Source organism: Emydura macquarii, unplaced genomic scaffold, assembly GCF_026122565.2.
Source record: "Emydura macquarii macquarii isolate MOO-44397 ecotype Brisbane River unplaced genomic scaffold, CSIRO-AGI_Emac_v2 contig_3220, whole genome shotgun sequence".
Classification (NCBI taxonomy): Eukaryota; Metazoa; Chordata; order Testudines; family Chelidae; genus Emydura; species Emydura macquarii.
Window position 1 is genome coordinate 8,081,940 of NW_027133357.1, and position 22,041 is coordinate 8,103,980.

The following is a 22,041-nucleotide window of genomic DNA, read 5'->3' on the forward strand; positions in this document are numbered from 1 at the left end:
GAAAGTGAGCCAGCTTCCTTTACAAGGGCCCAGGAGAGCGCGCCGGAAGCACAAATCTGTGATGAGAGGCCAGGATGTATCCATTGTCCAAACCTTGATGAAGAAGCTCTCCTTCCCCTCCCCACCCACTCTCACTGCAGTGTTGTGAAAGAAGAGAAGTACAGAACATTATTAGCACACAGGAGGAAAGCAGCAGCTTTCTCTGGTTTTGTAAGCAGAGCATTAACTCTGTCATGTCCCAACACAAATGCAAACCTCACCAGTTCCATACAAGGTTACCCTGAGGAGTTTGTAATCTTTCTTAGGCCATGGAGCCTATGATCCAGCAAGAGGAGAGCAGAGTGGGAAGTCATACGATAGTCTGTTCCCAACTGGGCTACAGAATTTACCAAGAGCAAGACTGCTGGGTGGGAGGCCAAAATGACTTTCAGATCACAGCTTCTTGGTGTCTTCTCTCCCAATGACCTTCAAAACCAAAGTCCTGGTCCAGGCCCACAACTGCTCTGGCCCACCTACTGCCTCTAACTACAGTGCTGCTTACTGATTAGAACACTTTCTGCTCAATCCTCCCCAAAACTAGGTAACCCCAATTACTAGAGACAACTGCCCTTAGATCTCCATGCTAACGGGTGGCGGTTCCACTCTATTGGCCACAGAAACATGCATGAGAAGCCCATCTATCAAAGCATCAGGCAGGATGCTTGGCTCCGAGGATGAAACTGTTCTTGCTCATCTCAACTGGGCATTGATTCTGAAACCTAATTGTGAAAATGTAAATAGCAGCACCGTTAACTGTTTCACTGCTGAGCCAAGCACAAAAGAAAGTGTTGCACCATTATGGTGATGGGTGCTAACGTAAGAACTAAGATGACAGAAAGGAGAGTCATAAGAAGAGCCATATAGTCTACTGAGTGTAGCGTCTTATTTTAGTGTCACAAGTAGGTGGAGCTTAGGTTGTGGGAGGAGCCTGGCAGAGGACCAATACTTATTCTCCCCACACCATAGAACACTAGGTGTTTGTGTATGAGAGAGAACTTAGGCACATCTTACCCAAGGCTCCTTGCTTACAAACCCTTGCAGTGACTCCAGGTTTGGAGCCATGAGCATTTCAGTTTAAGAATAAAGGAAAACTTCAAGGTTGGTGCCTCTTTCACAGCACAAGAACACACAGTATCACCTGCCATTTTGGCACTCCCTAATTGTTCTTTCAAAAAGTGATGTCTGTTATGACTAAGTCTGAAAATTTTAATAAAAAAAAACAAAAAAACCAAACCCACAGCCAAAAATCAAAATGATTTTATTTTGTACTTCAAGACAGCTGAACCAACCTGACCCCCGCTCAAGACCTGTGCTTGATGGTGATCAATCCAATTTCTTAGGAGCCAGATGTCCATTATCACAGAAATAACTGCAACTGACACTAACTAGCTTCCACTAATTGGTGCTCTCAGCAGAGAGGCGAAAGATTGCCTGGGCCAGGAAAACTGAGCCCCTGCCTCAGCTCTGGTGATCAGGTAAGTCAGCAGTGGAGATGATGGCAACCTATGGGAGAATGCCATTGAATCGAAGAATTCTGACCTATACGTCTCATTCTCTCCTGTGGGCATGGGGAAAAAGACCCTTCCCATCTCTTCTTTTAAATACATGTCACCCTCCTAGAAGATAACTGGTGACCCTCTCCTGCTCAGTTGCTCGGCCAGCTGCCCCCTCCCCCATCTTTGCCGGCCCAGGCGTGAATGGAGATCAAATCTGTCTCTCCACCAAATGGGAATGCTCATCATTACCACAAGACCAAATGCATACCAACCTCTAACTTAGGGCCTGATCCAGAAATGAACTCCATGCCCGTAACTCCCACTGTAATCCATGGGACGTACGCGCATGGAATACAGTCAGGCACCAGCAGGGGCTGCAAGGGGTGAAGTTTTATTAACAGAAGAGTGAAACCCCTGCATGTAGAGTTTTCATGCCCACCAAGACCCTTCTCTACAGCAGCACTAGCAAAGTGCTGCCTTCCAACCATGGGGCCAACTCCAAAGACTCAACGAGCATCTGCGACTCCTGTGGATACTTGTATCTGGGCATCACATATGGCACAAACCACCTACTCTGGTAGTGAGCATCCTCCACCAGTGTTACTGATGCAACAGCAATCCTTCATAGACCTCAGGGGAAGTCGCATGGAGGTGAAGGGAACTTCCCCCAACTCTCATTTGCATAATCATAATAAAAAAGTTCTCCAGTAACCAGAAATGCCTATCAGCTCCCACCTGAAAGTTTAGTGGGTCCACTCCCCACCCCAGGGACGAATCACTATTAGATCATCTCACCACCCCCACTGCTCAAAATAACCTAACGAGAAGATGACTAACCCTAGGAAATTCTGTTAGACAAACCGTCCTAAGGGATGTTTGTTACCCTGAAGTCAGGTGGTGGTTCCCCCCCGAAGGTCACATGTTCCGACACCGCTGATGCCCCTGTACGTTCTTCCCCCATTGATTGAGCTCCGCCAAGAAGACTCCGCCTCATGGGACACCCGGGCAGCGATGGAGTTTAGTAAATAAGTCCCAGTGTCGCTTGAGACCTTATAAAAGTTGCTTCGCTTAATTCCCAATCCCATCGCACTATTCCTGTCCTCCTGCACACAATCTCAAATGGCAACAAGTCCGCAATGCTTCCCTACACCATTCCAGCACCAAGGACGGCACTCTCCCAGTGGCAGGCATCTAGGTCACAAAAACCCCCTTCATAACTCGTCCTCTTGTGGGCAGTCTCAGAAGACCACAGCTTAGAGGACATGGAAACTCTGCTTCCCCTCTCATCCCCAGAGATTAAGTCCCTCCTGGTTTGGGCACATAAACACATTGACAGCACCTTCCCTATCCACTGCCTTTTGCAGGACCTGTTCTGTGCATGAGGGCTGTTGGTCCCTCCAGGGCTGTTGATCCAGAGCTTTTTACCATATTAAGGTTAGCCAAGGTGCCCCAATGTGGGATACAGTGAAGATCCGTGATGGGTATGTGTGTTTAATGCAGGTAATGTTTTCTATAATCTCAGTGTCATGATTTTGCCTACTAGAGCAATGAATGGGGGACAACACCAAGCCTGCACAGGACGGAGGCACGTGTCGTGGCTCTAAGTGAGGGATGCAGTTCTACCTCTCTGAAAGGTAGCATGTCCATGGGCAAGGAGGCAGAAAGGCTGTTAGGGGAACATGAGGGGAAGTGCTTGAGGAAACAAGGGAAGGAAGACAGAAGAAGCCACAGAGCAGGTATGTTGCGAAGCAGCAGCAACATGTAGATGAGAGAGTTGGGGCATGGGGTAAAGGGCTCTGTCAGGCAGAGTGGGGAGGTTACCAAGAGCTGTTTTCGCGTGATGGAATTGTCTGTGTAAATGCAGAGTTTCTCCACGGTCAGGGGCATGGTCTCTCGCAGCTTGGAAGCCAGGAGCATGCAGACGGCCCCCAGAAGCTGCAAGTGATTTTTTGGCATCGGGACTGATGACAGGTAGCGATCCACGTAGTTCATGGCCAAGGGGAAGACCTCCTCTTCGCACTTCTGCTCCTCACACACCTGACGAAACACAACAGAGGAAAGGAAGCATTTTAAATGCAGGACCCCTCGGCTCCTATTTGCATCTGGACTTTAAAACTACTAGTTACTGTAGAGCCTTTTGTCTGGTACTCTCAAAGCACTTTTGGCCTTAAGAGACAAAATTCTCTGCTGGTATAACTCCAATACTTCAGTGGGGTTACACCAGCAGAGAATTTGGCCCAATGTCCTACAACTCCCCGTACCTTCCCCTGGGATGCAGGGGAAATAGTAAAATGGGTATAATGGAGGCACAGAGAGGGTAAAGACCAAAATCTTCCAAAGTGTTCACTGATTTTGAATGGCTCCATTTTTGATTCCCCAACTTCAGGCATCTAGGTCTTAACTACCAGATGTGCTGATCACTTTTTGCTCTCCTCGACAGGGGGTGCTCAGCACCTCTGGAAAAGCAGTCCCAATGTAGCTCCAGGTGGCTACCCAAAAACCAAGGAATCAAGAATCAGTGGCCACCTTTGAAAATTCTGGGCTAAGTGACTTGCCCAACATCAGAAAAAGAATCACTGGCAGGGCCAGGGATCTAACCCAGGAGTTCAAACTCCAGGCTCCACTCCTCTATCTACACCACGCTTATGACGGCCATAAACAGAACTCAGGAGTCCTGAATTTCAGTCCCTTATTCTAGTCACTCAACTATACTATTAATACCCCAACCATATTTATTTCCTTGTTTTAACAGAACTATACAAATATTGAGGTTTCCCCTCGTGCTATAGCAAATATCATCCTTCTCTTTCAAACTGTAATTTTGCCTCCCTATGTACTCTCTACCCACATAAAACCACATGCCAGAGACTTTCTCCTTTAAAAAAAATAGACTCACTTCTCAATTCACAGACTTAATTTTGGCTACATTCCCCCTCGCCCACATTGAAAATAAAAAATGAAAGATTAGCCTTTAGAACTAAATCCCGCTGCCACTGAAGTCAATGGAAGTTCTGCCACTGTCTTCAGTAGGATCTAATTTGGTCTTAATAGCTCAAATCCTATTAAACCGCACCCTTGAGCAGTCCCAGTGATACAGACTCTAATTTTACATCAACTCCTATTGACTTGAGTGCATTACAGGGTTGGGCCCCAAAACAGCTTTTTGCCAAGTAACTATCTCAGACAGCGCATTTAAGAATGAGGATAATTTAAAAAGTTGGAATCAGCATGTACTTAAAAATGGAACCAGGCAGTTTGTCACAAGAGCCAGAGGGGTGGAGAGAGCGACAGACTGAATTCAATCCGGATTCTATTTCTCCCTCGTTTAATTTCATTTTCCTTTGAGACCAGACTATTCACTGCTTGATCATTTATGAAAAGAGACAGAGACATCTAGGATATTTTCCTCATTCCGTTGTTGAATGCTGAGGATTGCATTCCTTTTAATTTAGCGGAGTGGGTGGCTGTGCTGTTTTTCTAACCAGTCTCTCTCTTGGCGGCTTTGGAACCCCAGATTTTTCAACTGTAAGATAAAGGACGGAGAACTTGCAGCTGGCAGTTTTGGGGACTGAAGTAAGGAGGAGGAGGATGGGACCTCTAGAGGCACAAGCACACACTGCCAGGGTGTGGAGGAGAGCATGCTGTCTGGGTGGGGTTGCCCTCTGGGTGCAGAAGGGAAATGCTGCAATTCCCCATATGCAGAAGTGGAAATCATGCCCCCAAATCCCACCATCACCACCACAAAAACCCAGGGGGATGGGGACCTCTTACAAATGCCCCCTTATCCCACTATTCCCCCTACCTAACCAACCCCCCCCAAAAAGATTAACCCCTCAGCACTCCCCCACCACAGACTGAACCCCCACCAACCAGAGGGCTCTCCCTGCCCCATCAGACAGTGTCCTCATCCTGCAGCAAGTGACATCCCAGATCCCGCCATAAACTTCCCCCTAGCTACCAACGGAGACAGATCCCCTCCAGACCAAATGACTTCCCCCGGCAAAGGACCTCTTCCCCCGAATTGCCCACCGCCGCCGCTAGGTGACCCCACGAAGACAGCCGGCTTCCCCTCCACCCGCACGCCAGTGGGCTTGGGTTGGGTCGCTCTATCCCATCACTCCCGGCAGGCGCAGCCCTTCTCTCCTGCCGGAGCAGGGCCGCCGGGGTCTGCGGGGCGGAGGAAGGAAAGGAGTTGCTGCTGGGCAGCGGGATGGATTTGGGTTTTTTTTCCAGGGGCGGGGGAAGGACCCGAGTTGGGGGGGGAGGGGGTCCCCCGTACCTCCAGCATCCAAAAGGCCAGCATCCTCCGCATGTACGGCTTGATCTCCATCTGCACGCAATGGAAATAGGAGACCCGCGGGCTGTAGCGCTCCTCCTGGCTCAGCAGGTTCTGCAGCACCCGCCGGTCCCCCAGCAGCTTGGGGTCCCGCTCCGCCCGGGGCACACGGGGGGCCCCCTCCACGCACAGCAGCTCCATGTGCCTGGATCCCGGGGGACGGCTGGGAGAACGGGGGCAGCAGGAGCGAGGACAAGGGACGGACCGGGGTTTGGGGGGGGGGGGGGCAGGCTGGCGACAGGGAGAGGGACGCTCCCCGGCGGGGAGCGGAGCGGGGGGGGGGCAGGCTATCAGGCAACGCCGCCACCGAACCCAGCAGCGAGCGACCTCCCCCCTCCGCTTCGCCCCGCGCTCCCCGCGCACTGACAGCGCCGGGCTCCACGGTCACCCTTTAGAACTTCGGGATGGGAAGTGAATGGGCGGAGCCACGGGCTGGGCCCTCCTCGCCGGAGGGGAGGGGCGGGGGGACGAGCCCAGGGTGGGATGGAAGCCCCCTGGATGCCCACGAGGGGGTGGGCGGCTGCCGTCTGGGGGGAGGGGGCCGTTTCCCCGCCCAGGCGTGCTAGGCTGAAAACAACAAGGAAGGCTTTTCCCCCCCTCCTCCCAACCATTTTCTTTTTGCAAGCATTGCCTTTTTGGAAAGGGGTTCCCCCCTCATGCCCCCCGGAAATCCCCTCCTCTCTCTGCTTGCAGGGTCTCCTGCGACGGCTGCTGCTCCCCAGCCGGTGGGAAGGGACAGGGGTTTGTCACTCCAGCCAGTGGGCCCCAGCTCACCCATTGCGACTTTGCAAAGACCCTGCCTCAAGGCGTCCGTGGCTTGGAAGCATCAAGCTGCAGGGGTGACAAAACATCTCACTGCATCCATCTAGGTGACCTGCCTCAGACAATGTGCTAGGGGCTGTGCAGGAGGCACAACTGAATATTGCCCTGGCTCAAAGAGTTTAGAGTCTAAATGACGGAAAGGAAGGAGAGAGATTGGACTGGGAAACCCAGATGAAGGAATAACTTGAAGGGGGGTTGTTTGTTATTATTTATTGTTAGCATTAGTAATATTTTACTACAATATCTAATCTCTCTATCTTCAGCGCAACCACCAATGTTGTCAAGTGGTGTCAGAACATCACATCACGTTTCGGGATCCCTGAGCACACCTTGAGTATTCCTTGTGGGGCACAGGCTCACCTGGTTCACAACAGGACAGTGGAACTCACAGGACGGTGCCAACTCTATTAATCTATTATTTGCAATCTCTTCAACACTTAATTCCGCAGCTATTTTTGTCTAGGATCCCTTGGAGCTATAAGAATAATCAGCTGTGAGTCTGTTGAAAGGATGTCTGCACTAGGCTTTTTTCCTCCAAAACCTATCCCAGTATTGCTCATGCTAGTGGAGATCCCCTGGAGATAGCAACGTCGGGAGCTTGCGTAGATGAGGCTTCGCAGCCACTGGTGTTTTTAACAGCATGTAATAATGGTTTTGAAATAACACATTATTAGCTTTTGAAAACTATACAGAGCTCTTGCTTATTTAGACTAGACTCTTTAAGGTAGGGACTATCTCTCACTGTGTTTGTAAAAGTGCCTAGCACAATGGGGTACTGATCTCTGTTGGGACCTCTAGATGCTACTATAATACAAATAATAAATAATAATTAATACTTGGTTTGTCTACATTAGTGTTCCTAATATTGCTAACACTGTTGGAGCTGCACCAGTGCTGGCAATGATGAGAGATTATTTTTAAATAAAAGTTTTTACTATGTGTCTCCGCATACCCAAATCAAAGCACTGTGTATGCCCAGCACATGGTTTTCACACATGGTTTTCAAAAGTTCATAACATTTTCTTTTAAAACAATTTTTTTTTCAAATTTAGCACAGATTAGATCCCGCTTTCCGGATTGCTTGTATGTCAAATGTGAAGACTTAAAGCTGGTTTTGAGTTATCTGAGTTCAAAAGAAGGTCAACATGCACCATTTAAAATGTAAAACATATTCTCCCTTCACAAGTACAGAATTAGAAAAAGCTGAATAGAATTTCTTCCAGCTTTCAAATTAAAAAAAAAAAAATCTTTATTGGGTTGAGAATGAGCGTGAGAAATTTCAGCCCAAACGGTCAAATTATGAGAAAATTCTGAGCATATACTATGAAAGGGAAGAGGTTAGAATGAAATGGCCAGCTCATATGAACTTTGTAACTACCACAATGTTGTAATATGGCAACTGCAAGCATAGTTGGAAGCTAGTGATTAATCATATAATCATAGCTGTTAGTGGTGGAAAATACTTTCTAGATCATCTACTCCACTCATTTGTTCCCTACTCTATTTTAATGCTTTATTCAGTCTGGGATTAAATGTCTCAAAAGAAGGTGCTTCTACCATGCTGCTTTGTAAAGGGCCACATGTACCAATTTATAATGCAGTGTTACTGTGCTAAAACCACATTAGGTGTGCTGAGAAGTGGTAGCTGACCCATGAATTCAGACTGGGATGGCCAAAATTCAGTTTATCTGCAGCAATCCCTGCTAGGAAGCTTGGGAAAAAAGATGTGTAAGTCACCATGTTCAGGTAGAATTGAATACACAGATATCATGTACCTGTTGGATGAAGTATCATGTATAGCATCCTAAAATGGAGATTGTGATTGATACTGCAGGTAATAGATTAGTATAAAGCATTCCAGGAGCGTTGTCCTGGAAATATGTTTGTATGATATTTCATCTTAAAAGAATGTAAGATCAAAGACGTTAGAGATTGAATGACCAACCAGATCTTTGAATTTATTTTCTCTCTCCCCAGATGTATTCACTACCACTTTGAGGCATCTAATACTTTTGCTTAACCTTCTAAAAATCTATGTTCAATCATTATAAAAAACAGTAACCAAGAAAGAACACATTTTAAAAACTGGTTTTATTTAGTATAAACAAAACAAAAGTCTTTATCTGCCCTGTTCAGGAACATTGACTGCGTATAGAAAAAAGAAAAATCAAAAATTATTTTTGATCAGAGGCTTCAGCGTTCAAAATGCTGCTCGTTTTACATCTCCATGAACATGAAGGTCATGTACATACCAGATTTGATATAATTCACACACTAGAGTCCCAATCCTACATTCCCTGGGCATTTAAAACTTCCATTTACTTCAATGAATATGGGACTAAGCATCAAATAATCTAATCTAATCTGATTTTATCTAATCTACTATGTCTAATGATCCCATCATCATAATTATCATAATATCTTGGTGCTGATTGTATGGTGTGTTACGCAACACAAACAAAAAATCTTACAGCAAGGTAGCACAGAAGAAGAGTAAAGTGGCAGAGGACAGGCTGGGCTGATTTAGCTGAGGTTATTCCTGCTTTGAGCAGGGCGTTGGACTAGATGACCTTCTGAAGTCCCTTCCAACTCCAATATTCTATGATTCTATGTGGAATTATATTGATTCCATCCCAGTCCTAAAACGAAAAGGGGAATTTCAGTAGGTGATATTAGAGAGACAAGTTGTGTGAGTAATATCTTTTAATGGACCAACTTCTATTGATGAGAGAGACAAGCTTTCAAGCCACACAGAACTTTATCCTGGCTACAACTACACTGCATACAGTAGGGTGATAGGACATTCCAAAAATCCACCTCCCATTACAACTTTCTTCCACCTTCCTTCACTGCCTGCTGTGTGGGCATGAAATATTTGAAGAATCCATGAGAGCAATTGCTGTAGACCAGTCATCTGGATTTAAACCAGGGTGACCCCCACCCCATTCCTTTATTGTGGGCGGCATCTCTCATTTTGTACACAGAGTGAAGAGGGCCTCAAATCCCACATTTTCAGTAAAAATAGACAGCAGCTATTTTCTTTAGCCAAGCAAAAGGAAACCACAGCGCTGGATTCTTGGTCCCTACGTTTTCTGGACTATGTCCTTTGAAATTGAAAGTTTCAGGCCATACACCAGACATAATGGTCTCACTCACATTTGCTCAGTGTCCCATGGGTGGATCTAACTCAGCCTGATTGTTAGAAACTTGTTGAAGTTGGAGTCAATGCAGTCAGGGGGGCGGGGAAATGAAGGGTGTTGCATAAGAGAGAAAGTGTTCCTTCCAGATGATGACTTGGCAAAATTGATGCATCTGCCAGCCACATTATCAGGCTAGAAAGGCAAATTACAGACTGCAGGAGTCTGTGGAGGGAAGAAAGAACATTCCCAGAAAACCAAATGTTGGTCACTGTTGATCATGGATAGACAACTTCCTGGCTTCAGCAGTAGAGAACTCAGAAATGGAAAAAAAGGAAATTCCTTCAGAGAAAAAAAATTGAGGGTTTCTAGACTTCCAGGATATCAAACCAGCAATGTTTTCCTTTGCTGAATCACAAGGGGATCATTTTTTTGGTATGTAGATGATGAGCAAATAGTCACCAGCACTAGGAGCTTTTAAAGGGGCACTGTAGCTACAGTGTCTGAGTCTCAGTGGATGAGCAGCTGATATCAGACTGACATTCAAGCCACCATTAGGAAGAAGACTGGAGAAATGCCTCAAGCTGTTCATTAAATAAACAGGGCCAGTTAAATAAACAATATCGTCAGCTGGAGTAAATCAACACAGTGCCATTGACTTTGATGGAGCTACACTGATTTGCACCACCATGATGTTCGTTCATAGACAAGAGTGGGCACATCTTCCATACTTCTTTCTTTGCCTTTTGCAACCACTATTCATCCAACTTTAAACTGTCCAGGTCTAGACTACCCTCTTCTTTCTCTGTCAGACCGTGACTAAAGCATCGTCAGTGATGTCATAATGAAACTGATTAACATACATGAAGGTCCCAAAAACCAAACCCACATGAATGAGCAAATAGCTATAAAATTTACTGTAGGAAATACCCAAAAGAAGACTAAAAACAGATACCATTTTGTGTGTGACTTTAATAATAAGACTGCATACTTTTCATTTTAGGATCTCAAAGCACGTTACAAATCTTAATTAGTTAAACTTCATAACCCACTTCACCGCTTGAGGGTGATACCCATTCTACAGAGAGGAAAAGGAAGGTACAGATAGGTTGAGTCACTTGCCCAAAGTCACACAGCAATTCATTGGTACAGTGGGAAATAGAACCCAGAAGTCCTGGCTCCCAGTCCCATGCTTTAAATACTAGATAGCTCCCTCAACTCTTAACGGGTCCTCGAAGTCCTGTCTCATAACTTAATCATCCTGTTCTCAGGAAAAACTCCCACTGAGTTCAAGGACAGTTTGGCCTAGTGTGGTTTTAGGATTTGCAGGATTTGAGCCGTGGGATGTATGTCCTAATATTATTTCCTAATATTGGCAACCATTATGCTCCATTTCCTTAGACTGTGTCAAACTTTTGAGTACAAGTAACTATTTCGTGGTGATATCATCAGGATGAGCAGTCGAGCACTGAACGTCAGCAGTGCTTAGCTGCATCGCCTTGTAGAACAAGCCCTCTGATGAAGAAAGCTTACTCTTAGATCTGATCGACACACGGCTTTTGTACTGATTTAAATATTTCTGTCAGAAGTGTGATTTTACACCAGTATAGTTACACTGGTACAGATTCCAGTGTGGATGTAGTTACATCTGTATAAAAGCACTAATACCATAGCCTGTGAATAATCTATACCGGTATAACACCTTTATACTGGTATAACTCTGTCTACACTAGCGGTATCAGTTTCTAAACCAATATAGTTAAAGCAGTACAAAAGCTGTCTGTAGATAAGCCCTTAGCTTGGGATGCTTGCAAAACGAACCTAAAAAGTGATAGAAAGTGGCCACTCTTAATGAAGAGGGAAGTCATATGTCTTGTATTTTTACCCTGTAAGGGTATTTGCAACTGGCTGTCTGTATGACCTTGTGCAAATCACTTAGGTCAAAATTTCCAAAAGGGGCTACTGATTTTGGGTTCTCTGTTGTGGGACACATTGGGCCTGATTTTCAGAAACGTTGAGAACTCATATCTCCAAATGAAGTCAGAGACTTCAGTGGAATTGTGCTGAGGATCTGAAAGCCGCACTTCACCTAACTTTTTACACAAAGCATCAGTACCTATTGTCTTTAGCTGCTCATTGTTAGCAGCTGTTTCTCAGTGTTTGTTTCCCTTTTCCTAATGTGATCTAAAATTAAATTGCATTTTCATTGACTCAAAAATGTACCAAATTCAGGCATCACCTGGTGAACAGTTGCTTTTGTCTATGAACCAGGCATTTTAGAAACTAACCAAATTCAAGAAAGAAAGAAAGAAAAAAAGAAAGAAGAAAGAAAGAAAGAAGAGTGAAACTAACCAATTTCAGAAATCAAACTGAGGCTTGGAAAGCCCCCAAATTGAGATTATATTTAGTTAATTTTAGGGGATTATCTGTGGTTACAGTTCATGCAAATTAAAAAAAAAAGAGCTCTTAAATTTTACATATAAAATATATTTTTTAACACACCCTTCCCTTGTCACTCCTTCTTCTCCCCTTCCCCCATGCCAAGTAGATCACATTACTCAAGCTTTGCGCACAATACTTTGTGTGCTACATGGTTTAATATTTTTTAATGACTTTTGGCTACATGCTACTTTTGATTTCATTCAGTATAGCCAAGCCAGCAAATGCCTCTTGACCCACCAATCCAGTCATTGACAGAATGGCAGGGCCCAGTCATCAGAGCAATAAACTGGTGGTCAGGACCCCGGGGTTCTATTTCTGGCTCTGCTTTGCTGTGATCATGGACAAAATCCTCTCTTTGTGCCTTGATGTCACCATCTGTAAAATGGGATGAAGACACCTACCTGCCTTTGTAACGTGCTTTCAGATCTTCCGATGAAAAGAGCTACTGTAAGTGACAGAAAGGAATGGAGTTTGACTTATTATTTAAATATTTATTCATAAGTTCCTACCCCCAAACTGTGTATAGTCTAATGCAATATTACCCTGCCTGATTACAAGGCCGTGTACTGTTCTGCTCTACAAGAGCCTAGGGAGACGGTGGGTAGTCTACACACCCAATGTGCCCCAACCCTTAAGGATCCACATAGCTACGGATCCTCCAGTGCTACCCCAAGCTGTCCCTTCAGAATTAACGTGCACTGAGCTCAACCCCTCCGCCAATGCAGAACACAGGAACCCTTCCTCCCCAGGGTTGGGGGGCAGAACCTCACTGGTTCAGGGGACACTCCGTAGCCAGGGGGGTGAAGGCAGGATTGGCCCCCAAGTGTTTAGATCAATGATGGGCATTAGCCGTAGATTCTAGGTCTAGATCTGACCCTTCCTAAGATTTGGAGATGTTAATCATGGTGTTTAGTTTTGACCCATTATAGAGACTGGAGGGAGCAGCCAAAAATTTTTGACCCAGATTCAGATCCAAACTTCTGCCACGAAAAGAGCTGGGTGTAGGATCAGTGCGTGCAAGGGATGTACCCCTTCACCTTAAGGAAAGCAGGGCTGGAGAGTGGATGCAGGGATGTCCCCTTTCTCGAGGGCTCACCTGCTGAGAACGAGGATCATGGACTTAAGGTACCATAGTAATAGATCAAGGTTAGGAACAGTGGAAGGGAGAAAAGGGCAAATAAACCAACAAATATCTACACTGCGAGACCCACATGTTATATTTTTAGATTAAAGCTTGTCTTTAAACCTGCACTGTTGCTCACTACCCCAGTGGACTCTGAGCCTGACACTGAAGGAGAGCACTGCGGGCCAACTTCAGAGCTGGTGTCAGTGGGTGGGACTCAGATGAAGCCAAGAGTCTAGTGTGGATTTGGTTCCATGCCTTTGAGTGGGACTCTGTACATGGAGGGGCAGGGTGTGGACGTGGCTCTGCGTGTGTGTATATGTATGTGTGTAGTGACTGCACGGGGGGAAGGGAGGAGGAGAAAGCCCTATTCATTTCACCCAGCTGCACAGCACCTGGAATGGCTTCCTAGAAGGGAGGAGTGTGAACCAGAGGGTCCCGATTTAGCTCTGATTTACACCCCACTGATTTCAGTGAGGTTATACAAGGTATCAGTCAATGCAAAATTTAGCTCCAAGTCAGCTTCTTCCTGGAAGTGGAGGAGATCTGATTTCCTCTAGTAGAATGGAGGTTAGTGACTGCCCCATCTTTGCACACATGGAAGTTCTGTGCACTGCAGACTTTCCAGGTCTGTCCCAAGGATCACACAACAGCTTTGCTGTCACCCTGCTGTACTGCAGCAGGTTGCCAACCAATACTCATTATGTACTTCCCCATCCATACTGTGAATGAGGAGACACACCCATCTCTCGCTGTCCAACCACAGCCCCTGTCATAGTTAAACGGGAGAGTATTAACTCTAGGCCATCCAAAGATTTACAAACGCTAGTGAATAAAGTCTCACTACACCCTTTGCACGTAGGTTTTATATCCCCATTTTACAGGTGGAGAAACTAAGGCGCAGAGAAGCGACATAACTTGTCCAAGGCCACACAAGGAGTCAACGGCATAGGTGGGAATAGAAGCTTGGACTCTTCTGATGCTAATCTCTTCCGCTAAACCCTATATCACATTCCATAAAACGAATGCCATTCCCTGCAGATGCAGACTTCATTGTATTGCTTTATATTATAATGCCCAAGATATCAAGGGGACCTTTAGTCTCCACAATAAAAACATAATATATATGCACATCTACCAGCACATGTCTTGTCATTACATGTAATCCTATAAATAAATATACTGTTTCATTAATGACATTAATATGCTAATGAAATAAGATCTGAGAATGTATACACATACACTATGGGAAAAACTGTGATCTCACATCTGTGCAGAGCTTTAGTGAAGTGACTCCAGATTTACACTGGTGCAAATGAGACCATAATTTGGCCTTATACATCAGCCATTTCATCTAGTACGGCGCATACCATTGCATGATTGTTCTGAGTTTGCATGTCTCAAAAGATTAAAATGAGGAATGTACCATCCTGCTTCACACACGGAGCCTGATCCTCCATTGCCCTACACCTTCTTTAGTCATTTACACCCATGCAAGGTAGGTGTAAAATGCCACTCTTCTGATTTGACCACACAACCCCGGGGCAATGGAGACTCGGCTCCACTGAACTGTGACGTGCAGGTTGGGCCTGCTAGCAGGATATTGTCTGTAGCAATTAAGTGGCACGCTTCCTTCCCATTGTAAACTGACAAACCAATAGGTGCCTGTGAATAGGCATGAGTGCATCTTGATTTATTTTTGTAGCAGTGTATATTTATTTGTAAGATGAACTGACAGACCATGTCCCCAAAACAAGTGCTAACATCTGCAGTTGTGGAGCAGCATGCGGGGCAGGCGGGCTCCTTGGCTCAGCTGGCCAGATCTCGCCAAGAGGCAGGGTAACCAAAGATGTGCTTTATTTTATAAGCGCTCATTTAGAACACTTCATGCTGCACATTAGCTTTTTTCCCCATAAAAGTCTCTGTTGTTACTATCCATGCAGCTCCACCAGCAGGAGCAATGGTGGGAGCCCCAAGCCAGTGTCAGCTAGTGCTCACTCACAAAAAATACAGGGAACATAGCAGTTACAATGAGGGCATCCAGTGGCAACTGGTCTACAGTGGGGTTCTCACCATTGCTATTGAAGCTGCACCAGTATTAGCAGCTGTGAGAGTGTTGGGGGGAAAAGGCTAGTATAATACCCTCACCTAGCTCCTATATAGAACTTTCCAAAGGAGGTCAGTATCATATCCCCATTTTACAGAAGGGGAAACTGAGGCAAAGAACTGCCAGGTGACTTGCTCAAGAACACCCAGCAGACTAGTGGCAGAGCCCAGACTAGAAGCCAGTTCTCCTGAGGCCCAGTCCAGTGCTCTAACCACTAGGCCACAGTGAACAGGAGAGCTTGCACCTGAATCACAGCTAGGTGCTCCAAGGGAGCAGAACAGAAGCAGAATGATACTGGAGGTCCTGCTCAGACTTGTTCTCATGGGCTCAGTCCCCATGCAGGGGTTGTACCACAGATCTCTGCCCCGTGCCCTGCTCCAGGCAATGATCATTTGCGCACATTTTCCATTGCTCTGTGATTTGGGGCTGCAAAGTTCTAGTTCCATTCAGGTAATTTCCCATTATCTGGCAAATGACAGCTTGGCCACAGGGACCATTTTGAAATGAAAGTAGAGTTGTTGGCGCTGCTCTGGTGAGGAAGCCTCCCAACCCTGTGTCCTCTTTACCAGCCTGAGTCCAGACCTGAACTGGTGATAAGCGCAGAACTCCCACCCTTCCCAAGCACCAGCGCTGCTGGTTATCTGCACAGCCTCAGTGCAGGCCGCAGGAGAACGGTGCTTTTCAGGCCTACCAGGAGCTTTATGTTCTAATAAAAGTATTCTCTCTCTCCTAACAGGCTTGATCCAAAGCCCTCGGATTCAACCCAAAGATGCCTATTGAATTGAATGGGCTTTGCATCAGACCCTCAGTATGTTACTTGAGTGGAGATCTCTTAAGAGTCACTCCTTTAACTGAGCACTTTTCCTCCTACCACTTTGCAGATCAGGTTCTGAATCAGAGCCAAGATGGCCTGAGCAATTCAAAGTCATGGGCATGACCCAAGGAAGAGAAAGAACAGAACATTGTCCAGTGCATTATGGCAAATTATAGAGACGGATTGGGTGGGTAGATGCAATGGGTGGAGAGTGAAAGAAGAAGCCTGCAGTGATGAGATGAATAGCATTGCTCCACTCATTCTGTAACCAAAGTGTGAGGCTCAGCTGGCGAGGTGACATGAGGAAATGGCCCCATCAGGCCGGGCAGCAAGCTTTCATTTCCCAGGCTGAGGTCTGAATGGCCCACAAGATGGAAAACAGAGATAGAGAGATTTTTTTTTCCTGCCCCCACACCCAGGTTCCAACAGCATGTCAGAGGCACAGGGGCATTTCATACTAAGGATCTGGGTTTAAATGTCAATCCAGACAGAAGCACAAGGGATTTCAAATTCCAAACCCTAGACAGATCAAGAAAAATTGGAGAGATGAACACACACACTGTTACAAGAGGAAGAGAGGGGAAAGGGGAAGGTAGAAGAACACAGAAGCTAGGCTAAGGGCTAGATTTTCAAAAGAACTCAACATCCAGTAACTCCCATTGTTCTCAAGTGGGGAAGAGATGGCTTCATGATTTTAATTTTATGTTGTTTTATTTTTGAGAAAAGAACAATTGAGGAGCTAATCATTTAGTAACGGATTTAATATCTATGGAGAGGCTCGTCCAGATTCCTGACCAGGTCCAGGTCTCTGGAACAACAGAGGCAGAATGACTTCAATCTTAGCAGAAGGGTCTAGCCCTCAAACATCCAGCCTGTGTTTTACACGGGCCTGAGAGCATTCTACAATGATTTCACCATTGCGTTCTAGACCAACCTAGACACTCCAGTATGTGCTAGAGTGGCTTTGCTCTTTGTCCGGGTTCTAGACCCCCGCATGCAAAGCTGGGGACAGCCCCCGAATAGGAGTCTGAGTGACGCAATCAAATATGTGAAATGGCCATCACACTATCTGCTGCCAATAGTGGAGGATGAGTTCAAGTCTCAGTCTGATTGGGGAGACTGGTTGGTTGCCATGCCTCACCTCAGGCTGCTATCTTGGAGTTACCCAAGGCCCTTTCTTGCTTTCCTAGTCAAGGGAAGATGCACTGTGGATTGCTGCAGAGAGGAAGGAAAGGCAGGAGAGAAAAGAGGATATAAACAGTTTGAGGATGGATGGAGAAGCCACTCACCGAACTCTTATCACTTCTTCAATATCCTGCGCCCCTGCTTTGGGGATTAGGGGACACTGCATGCCGAAGGTCAAGGGAAGCCCGAGGGACCTCTAGTTAGGGGGCTCCTGATGAGACTGTTGCTCAAGGAGCTTTTCAGAACTCAGCTTTTTGGGCCTGACTCTCCTCTCTCCTCCACCAGTGTAAATCAGGAGCCGCTCACCTGAAGACAGTGGAGTTGCACTGGGGTAAGTGAGAGGAGAATTAGGCCCTCCCACTGCACTCAGATGGGGAAACACTCTTTCTGCATCAAGTAGCAAATTGCTGTGCAATAAACTGAGTCTAGAAAATCCTCCCCCCTCCTCCAGGCCTGGGCCTCCCTGGTGAAATCCGTTGGCTCACTTGGCTCTGCTGAAGGGCATCAATGCTTCGTTTGCTATTTTGGACAGAGCCCTTTTCCTGTGGTCACGCTCCATGGTCGAGGAGCCATGCACACGTGTGCAGCAACCACTTGGCGCCCAGTTCAAAATGCAGCTGCTTTTTTCCTGGGGAGGGGGGAGGGAGTTTGTCAGTCAGTCAATCCACTCTGGTACATACAGCGCCCATGAGCACTTCCTAATGCAGAAGTAAGGATCATGATAACGAGCGAATGGGCAAAGCAGAATTAAAGACACGAGGGCTTGATCTTGCTTCCACTGGAGCAAAACTCCTAGCGGACTTCAATGGAAACAGGATCAGGCCCTCAAGGGAAGAAGCCCCGCTTTGTTGGAGTCGGTAGGAAAAGACAGATAGATCTGGGCACTATTAGCAAACTGCTGGGCTTGACAGGTCATAAAGGCTTCCCAATGAGAATGCAGTAAATGGGCATTGTTTTCCATTTCCTATTTCATTGCAATAATACTCCCACCTTGCCTTTCTCAATGCATGAGCCTAAACATGACCTTTACATATCTGACAGTGGAGAGACAAGATGGGTGAGGTAATATCTTCTTTTGGACCAATTTCTGTTGGTAAGAGAGACGAGCGTTCGAGCTTACAGAGAGCTCTTTCTCAGATCTGGGAAAGATACTCCGAGTGTCATAGCTAAATGCAAGGTGGAACAGATTCTTTAGTATAATTACTTAGCACATATTCTAAGGGACCCTTCAACATAGAATGGTCCAATAAAAGATAATATCTCACCCACTTTGTCTCTCTGATATCCTGGGTCCAACACTGCTACAACTACACTGTATATTTGACAGTGTAGCCAACCCTGATTCCTGCCACTTCCTTTCCTATGAGGCCAAATGATGACATTTCTAAGCAAGATTAATCAAGGGAAAGATCATTTAATATGGCTATCAAGAATTGCCAGAGTTATCATAATGAATGATAAACTTTTTGAAAGGGATATTAGACCTTGTGCTACAGGGTATAAGCCCATCTCCAGCTATTAGAAATCAGGATGAGCGCTAATGTGATATCCCATCTTCCCTATGCTGGAGTTCTTAGCTCTGCCACAGAGGAATCTGGTGCTGGATACTGCCAGATACAGGATACTGGGCTGGATGGAATTTGGGTCTGATCCAACTCCTAATTCCTTTAGCAAACCTCCTAGTGAGAGAATGGGAAGCATTGAGACTGCCCAATCTAAGAGTAGAATTATCAATGTCCACAACAGAAGAAGGGAGAAGTGTTGGTTAGTGATTAGAGCAAGAAACTAAGAGCCAGAGCTCCTGGGTTCTTTTCCCAGTTCTTCTGATGACTTGTTCTGTAGCCTAGGGCAGGTCACGTAACCACTTCATGCCTTAGTTTACCCATATGTAAAATGGGGGTAATGGTGAAAATTCAGCTCTAGGAAAGTAGACACATCTCCCCTGAAGTCAATGGAGATGCTCTCACTTATACCACAGTGTATTTGTGTAACTCAGTGGTGTTCTGGCCAATCAGACTGCAGTTACTTACCTCATCTGTCCCTTTAATATCTGCATACCTCACAGGAGGATTGTGTGCGCATTAATTAATACTTTAAAACACTCTAAGATGCTATAAGTGTTTTAAAATCATCAGATAAAATACAAAATTAAAAGTATTATTGATTACCGTCTCATCCAAACATATCAATCAATACTGAGTCAGGTCCCAATGATCTAATAGTTATCCTTGAAAACGATATCCTGCTATGGAATGGCTCACATAAGACATGTGGAAAGTAAGCTTATAATTAACAAATAATCAGTGTAAGTTATTATTATAATTATTATTTGCATTACAATGGTGCCTGAAGCCCCCAACACGCTCATGGCCCCATTGTGCTAGGTGCTGTATGTATACATAGTAAGACACAGTCCTTGCCCTGAAGAGCTGACAATCTAAACAGACAAGACAGAGGAGGGTCAGAGGAGAGACTGAAGCACAGAGAGCGGCAGTGACTTGGTCAAGGTCACACAACAGCTCAGTGGCAGAACTGGGAACAGAACCTTTGACCTTGTCTACACTTAAAAGGTTTTGCCGGCATAGTTAACATGGCAAAACTTCTCTAGTATGGATGTAGTAATACCAGTACACAGGGGCTTATACTGGTATACCTTGTTCCCAATTCAGCAAAGATACCCCAGTGTAAAGCTCCTTGTACCTGTACAACTGCATTCACACTAGGGTTTTTACCAGCATAACTACGTCAGCAAAAAACCCACACCCTTCATTGACACAATTATGCCAGTCAAACTTTTTTAGTATAGACCGGGCCTATGTCTTCTGAGTCCCAGTCCAGTGTGCTAGCCACTGGGTTATGCTGCCACTCCTGTGTGTGTATCATTGAGACACACCCTACGAGACTGATATCAGTGATAAAGAAAATGCTCATTACCATGTGGCGTTGTGGAGCTGAGGGTTACTGAAATTAACGATTAAAAAAGGAAATCAGAGCTGGGTCACTGGAGCCTAAAGGGAAGAAAAACAAACCATGGTAGGGGAAAAAAAAATCCTCCAACCCTCACAAAGATAACAATCAAGTGCCACACCTCGGCTGACCTCAGATCACCCCCATTGCATGGCTACTGAAACTGCAATTTGACAAACTGGCAGGGTGGGGCTACAAGCAAACTTCACATCTGCAAAGAAGATCCTTCACTGACTCCGCCCACTCCTCAATAACAGCTGGAAACGGCATGTGCAAAAAAACCCTCAGCAAACCAAGAAAACTTCAGAGAGGATGTTTTTCTCCAAAAGACGATGAGAAGGGACTTTATTTTCTACCTGAAAATAAAATAGAAACATGCCATCTGTTGCTCTGTCTCTCTTTGTTGCTCCATGCCACATGTTGTCCTGCATTTATACTGTCCCTTGTGGAATAGAAGAGACAGGATTTGGCTGTGATGAATATAAAGGGGGAGTTTGTATGGAGGCTGCTGGTCACAAACATACCCTCTCTGTCTCTAGCTTCCTGACATCGGGTTTCCCTAAGTCATCATAGCATGACACACAGAGGCCAGGGAATGGGCTGTTAATTGTAGGGCACCACCCACCTGCACGCACAAGGGCTGGAATGCATATGAACTGGCAAGCACAATTCTGGGGTGTCCCTATGGAGAAGGCATGGTGCTACAGGTTGCTCAGAGAGACCACCTTCCCTTTGCCTCTTGCACACTGCGGGGCACTGGTCTGCAACCGCTTTTTCCATAGCTCCACAAAATACACAGATCCTTCCATGGATAACTTGCAATGGCTGCAGATGCTGCTATGACCCTCTAGCAGCAGTGACAGAAAAGCCATGTCTGTGCCCTGTGCCCTGGCTTCTGGCCCACAGCCACTGCATAGTCCTTTTACTAGAGCTTTGTATTGGGCCCTCTCTCCCCCTCTCCCATTCTTTTTATTATTATTATTATTACTCCCTTGTGGGTCTTTAGGAGATCTTTGCAGATGGTGGTCTGAAGTCTCAAAGCCTAATCAATGCATCCCAGCTTCTGCATTATCGGAGCTCTCAGAGGACGCCCTGCGACACGCGTCCATGCCAGAAAGGTCAGAGATAAGTGAAAGGGCCTTTTGTGCTCCAATTTCCCCGCCTGCAGTTTGTTGTCCGGATTTCTTAGAATCTATCCCCTTTTGAAAGAAGAAAGAAAAAAACAACTTCATGTTGACAGCGACTGATAGTGCTTCACTCGGCAGCTGGCGCTCTGCTTTATAACAGCCCGGGGAGTCTCGCCTCTGAGGAGCAAGCAGGGCCCTCTCTGTAAGGATGGCTTTATTCTCATTGCAAAGGGCTGCATCTTCAAAGGTGTTTGAGCAATCAAAGGTGCACGCGACCTAGGTGACAGGCTTGCCTGTGAAAATGTGCACATTCACAAGATAGCTTGTGTCCTGGAACTAAGACCCGAGCATAACTGAATTGTCATGCATTAGCACATGCAACTGTATATATTAACAAACGAGGCTTCATATAGGGTGAAACGCACCCCTTTGAAGAGCCGTCACAA

General features: G+C 45.8%; 1 protein-coding gene across 2 annotated transcripts in view; it reads right to left on the reverse strand.

Moving 5' to 3' along the window:
• Positions 1 to 22,041, reverse strand: part of CCND3 (cyclin D3) — a 58,837-nt gene that overhangs the window by 13,700 nt on the left and 23,096 nt on the right. Inside the window, exons 1-2 of one of the 2 annotated variants that reach the window (XM_067531643.1) lie at positions 5,815 to 6,152; positions 3,357 to 3,572 (exon numbers count right to left, since the gene is read on the reverse strand). In XM_067531643.1, the coding sequence (XP_067387744.1) occupies positions 3,357 to 3,572; positions 5,815 to 6,012 (414 nt within the window). In that variant the 5' untranslated portion in view covers positions 6,013 to 6,152. Of the gene's footprint in view, positions 1 to 3,356; positions 3,573 to 5,814; positions 6,153 to 22,041 lie in introns of those variants that run through there. The other variant, XM_067531644.1, reaches the window with a different exon arrangement.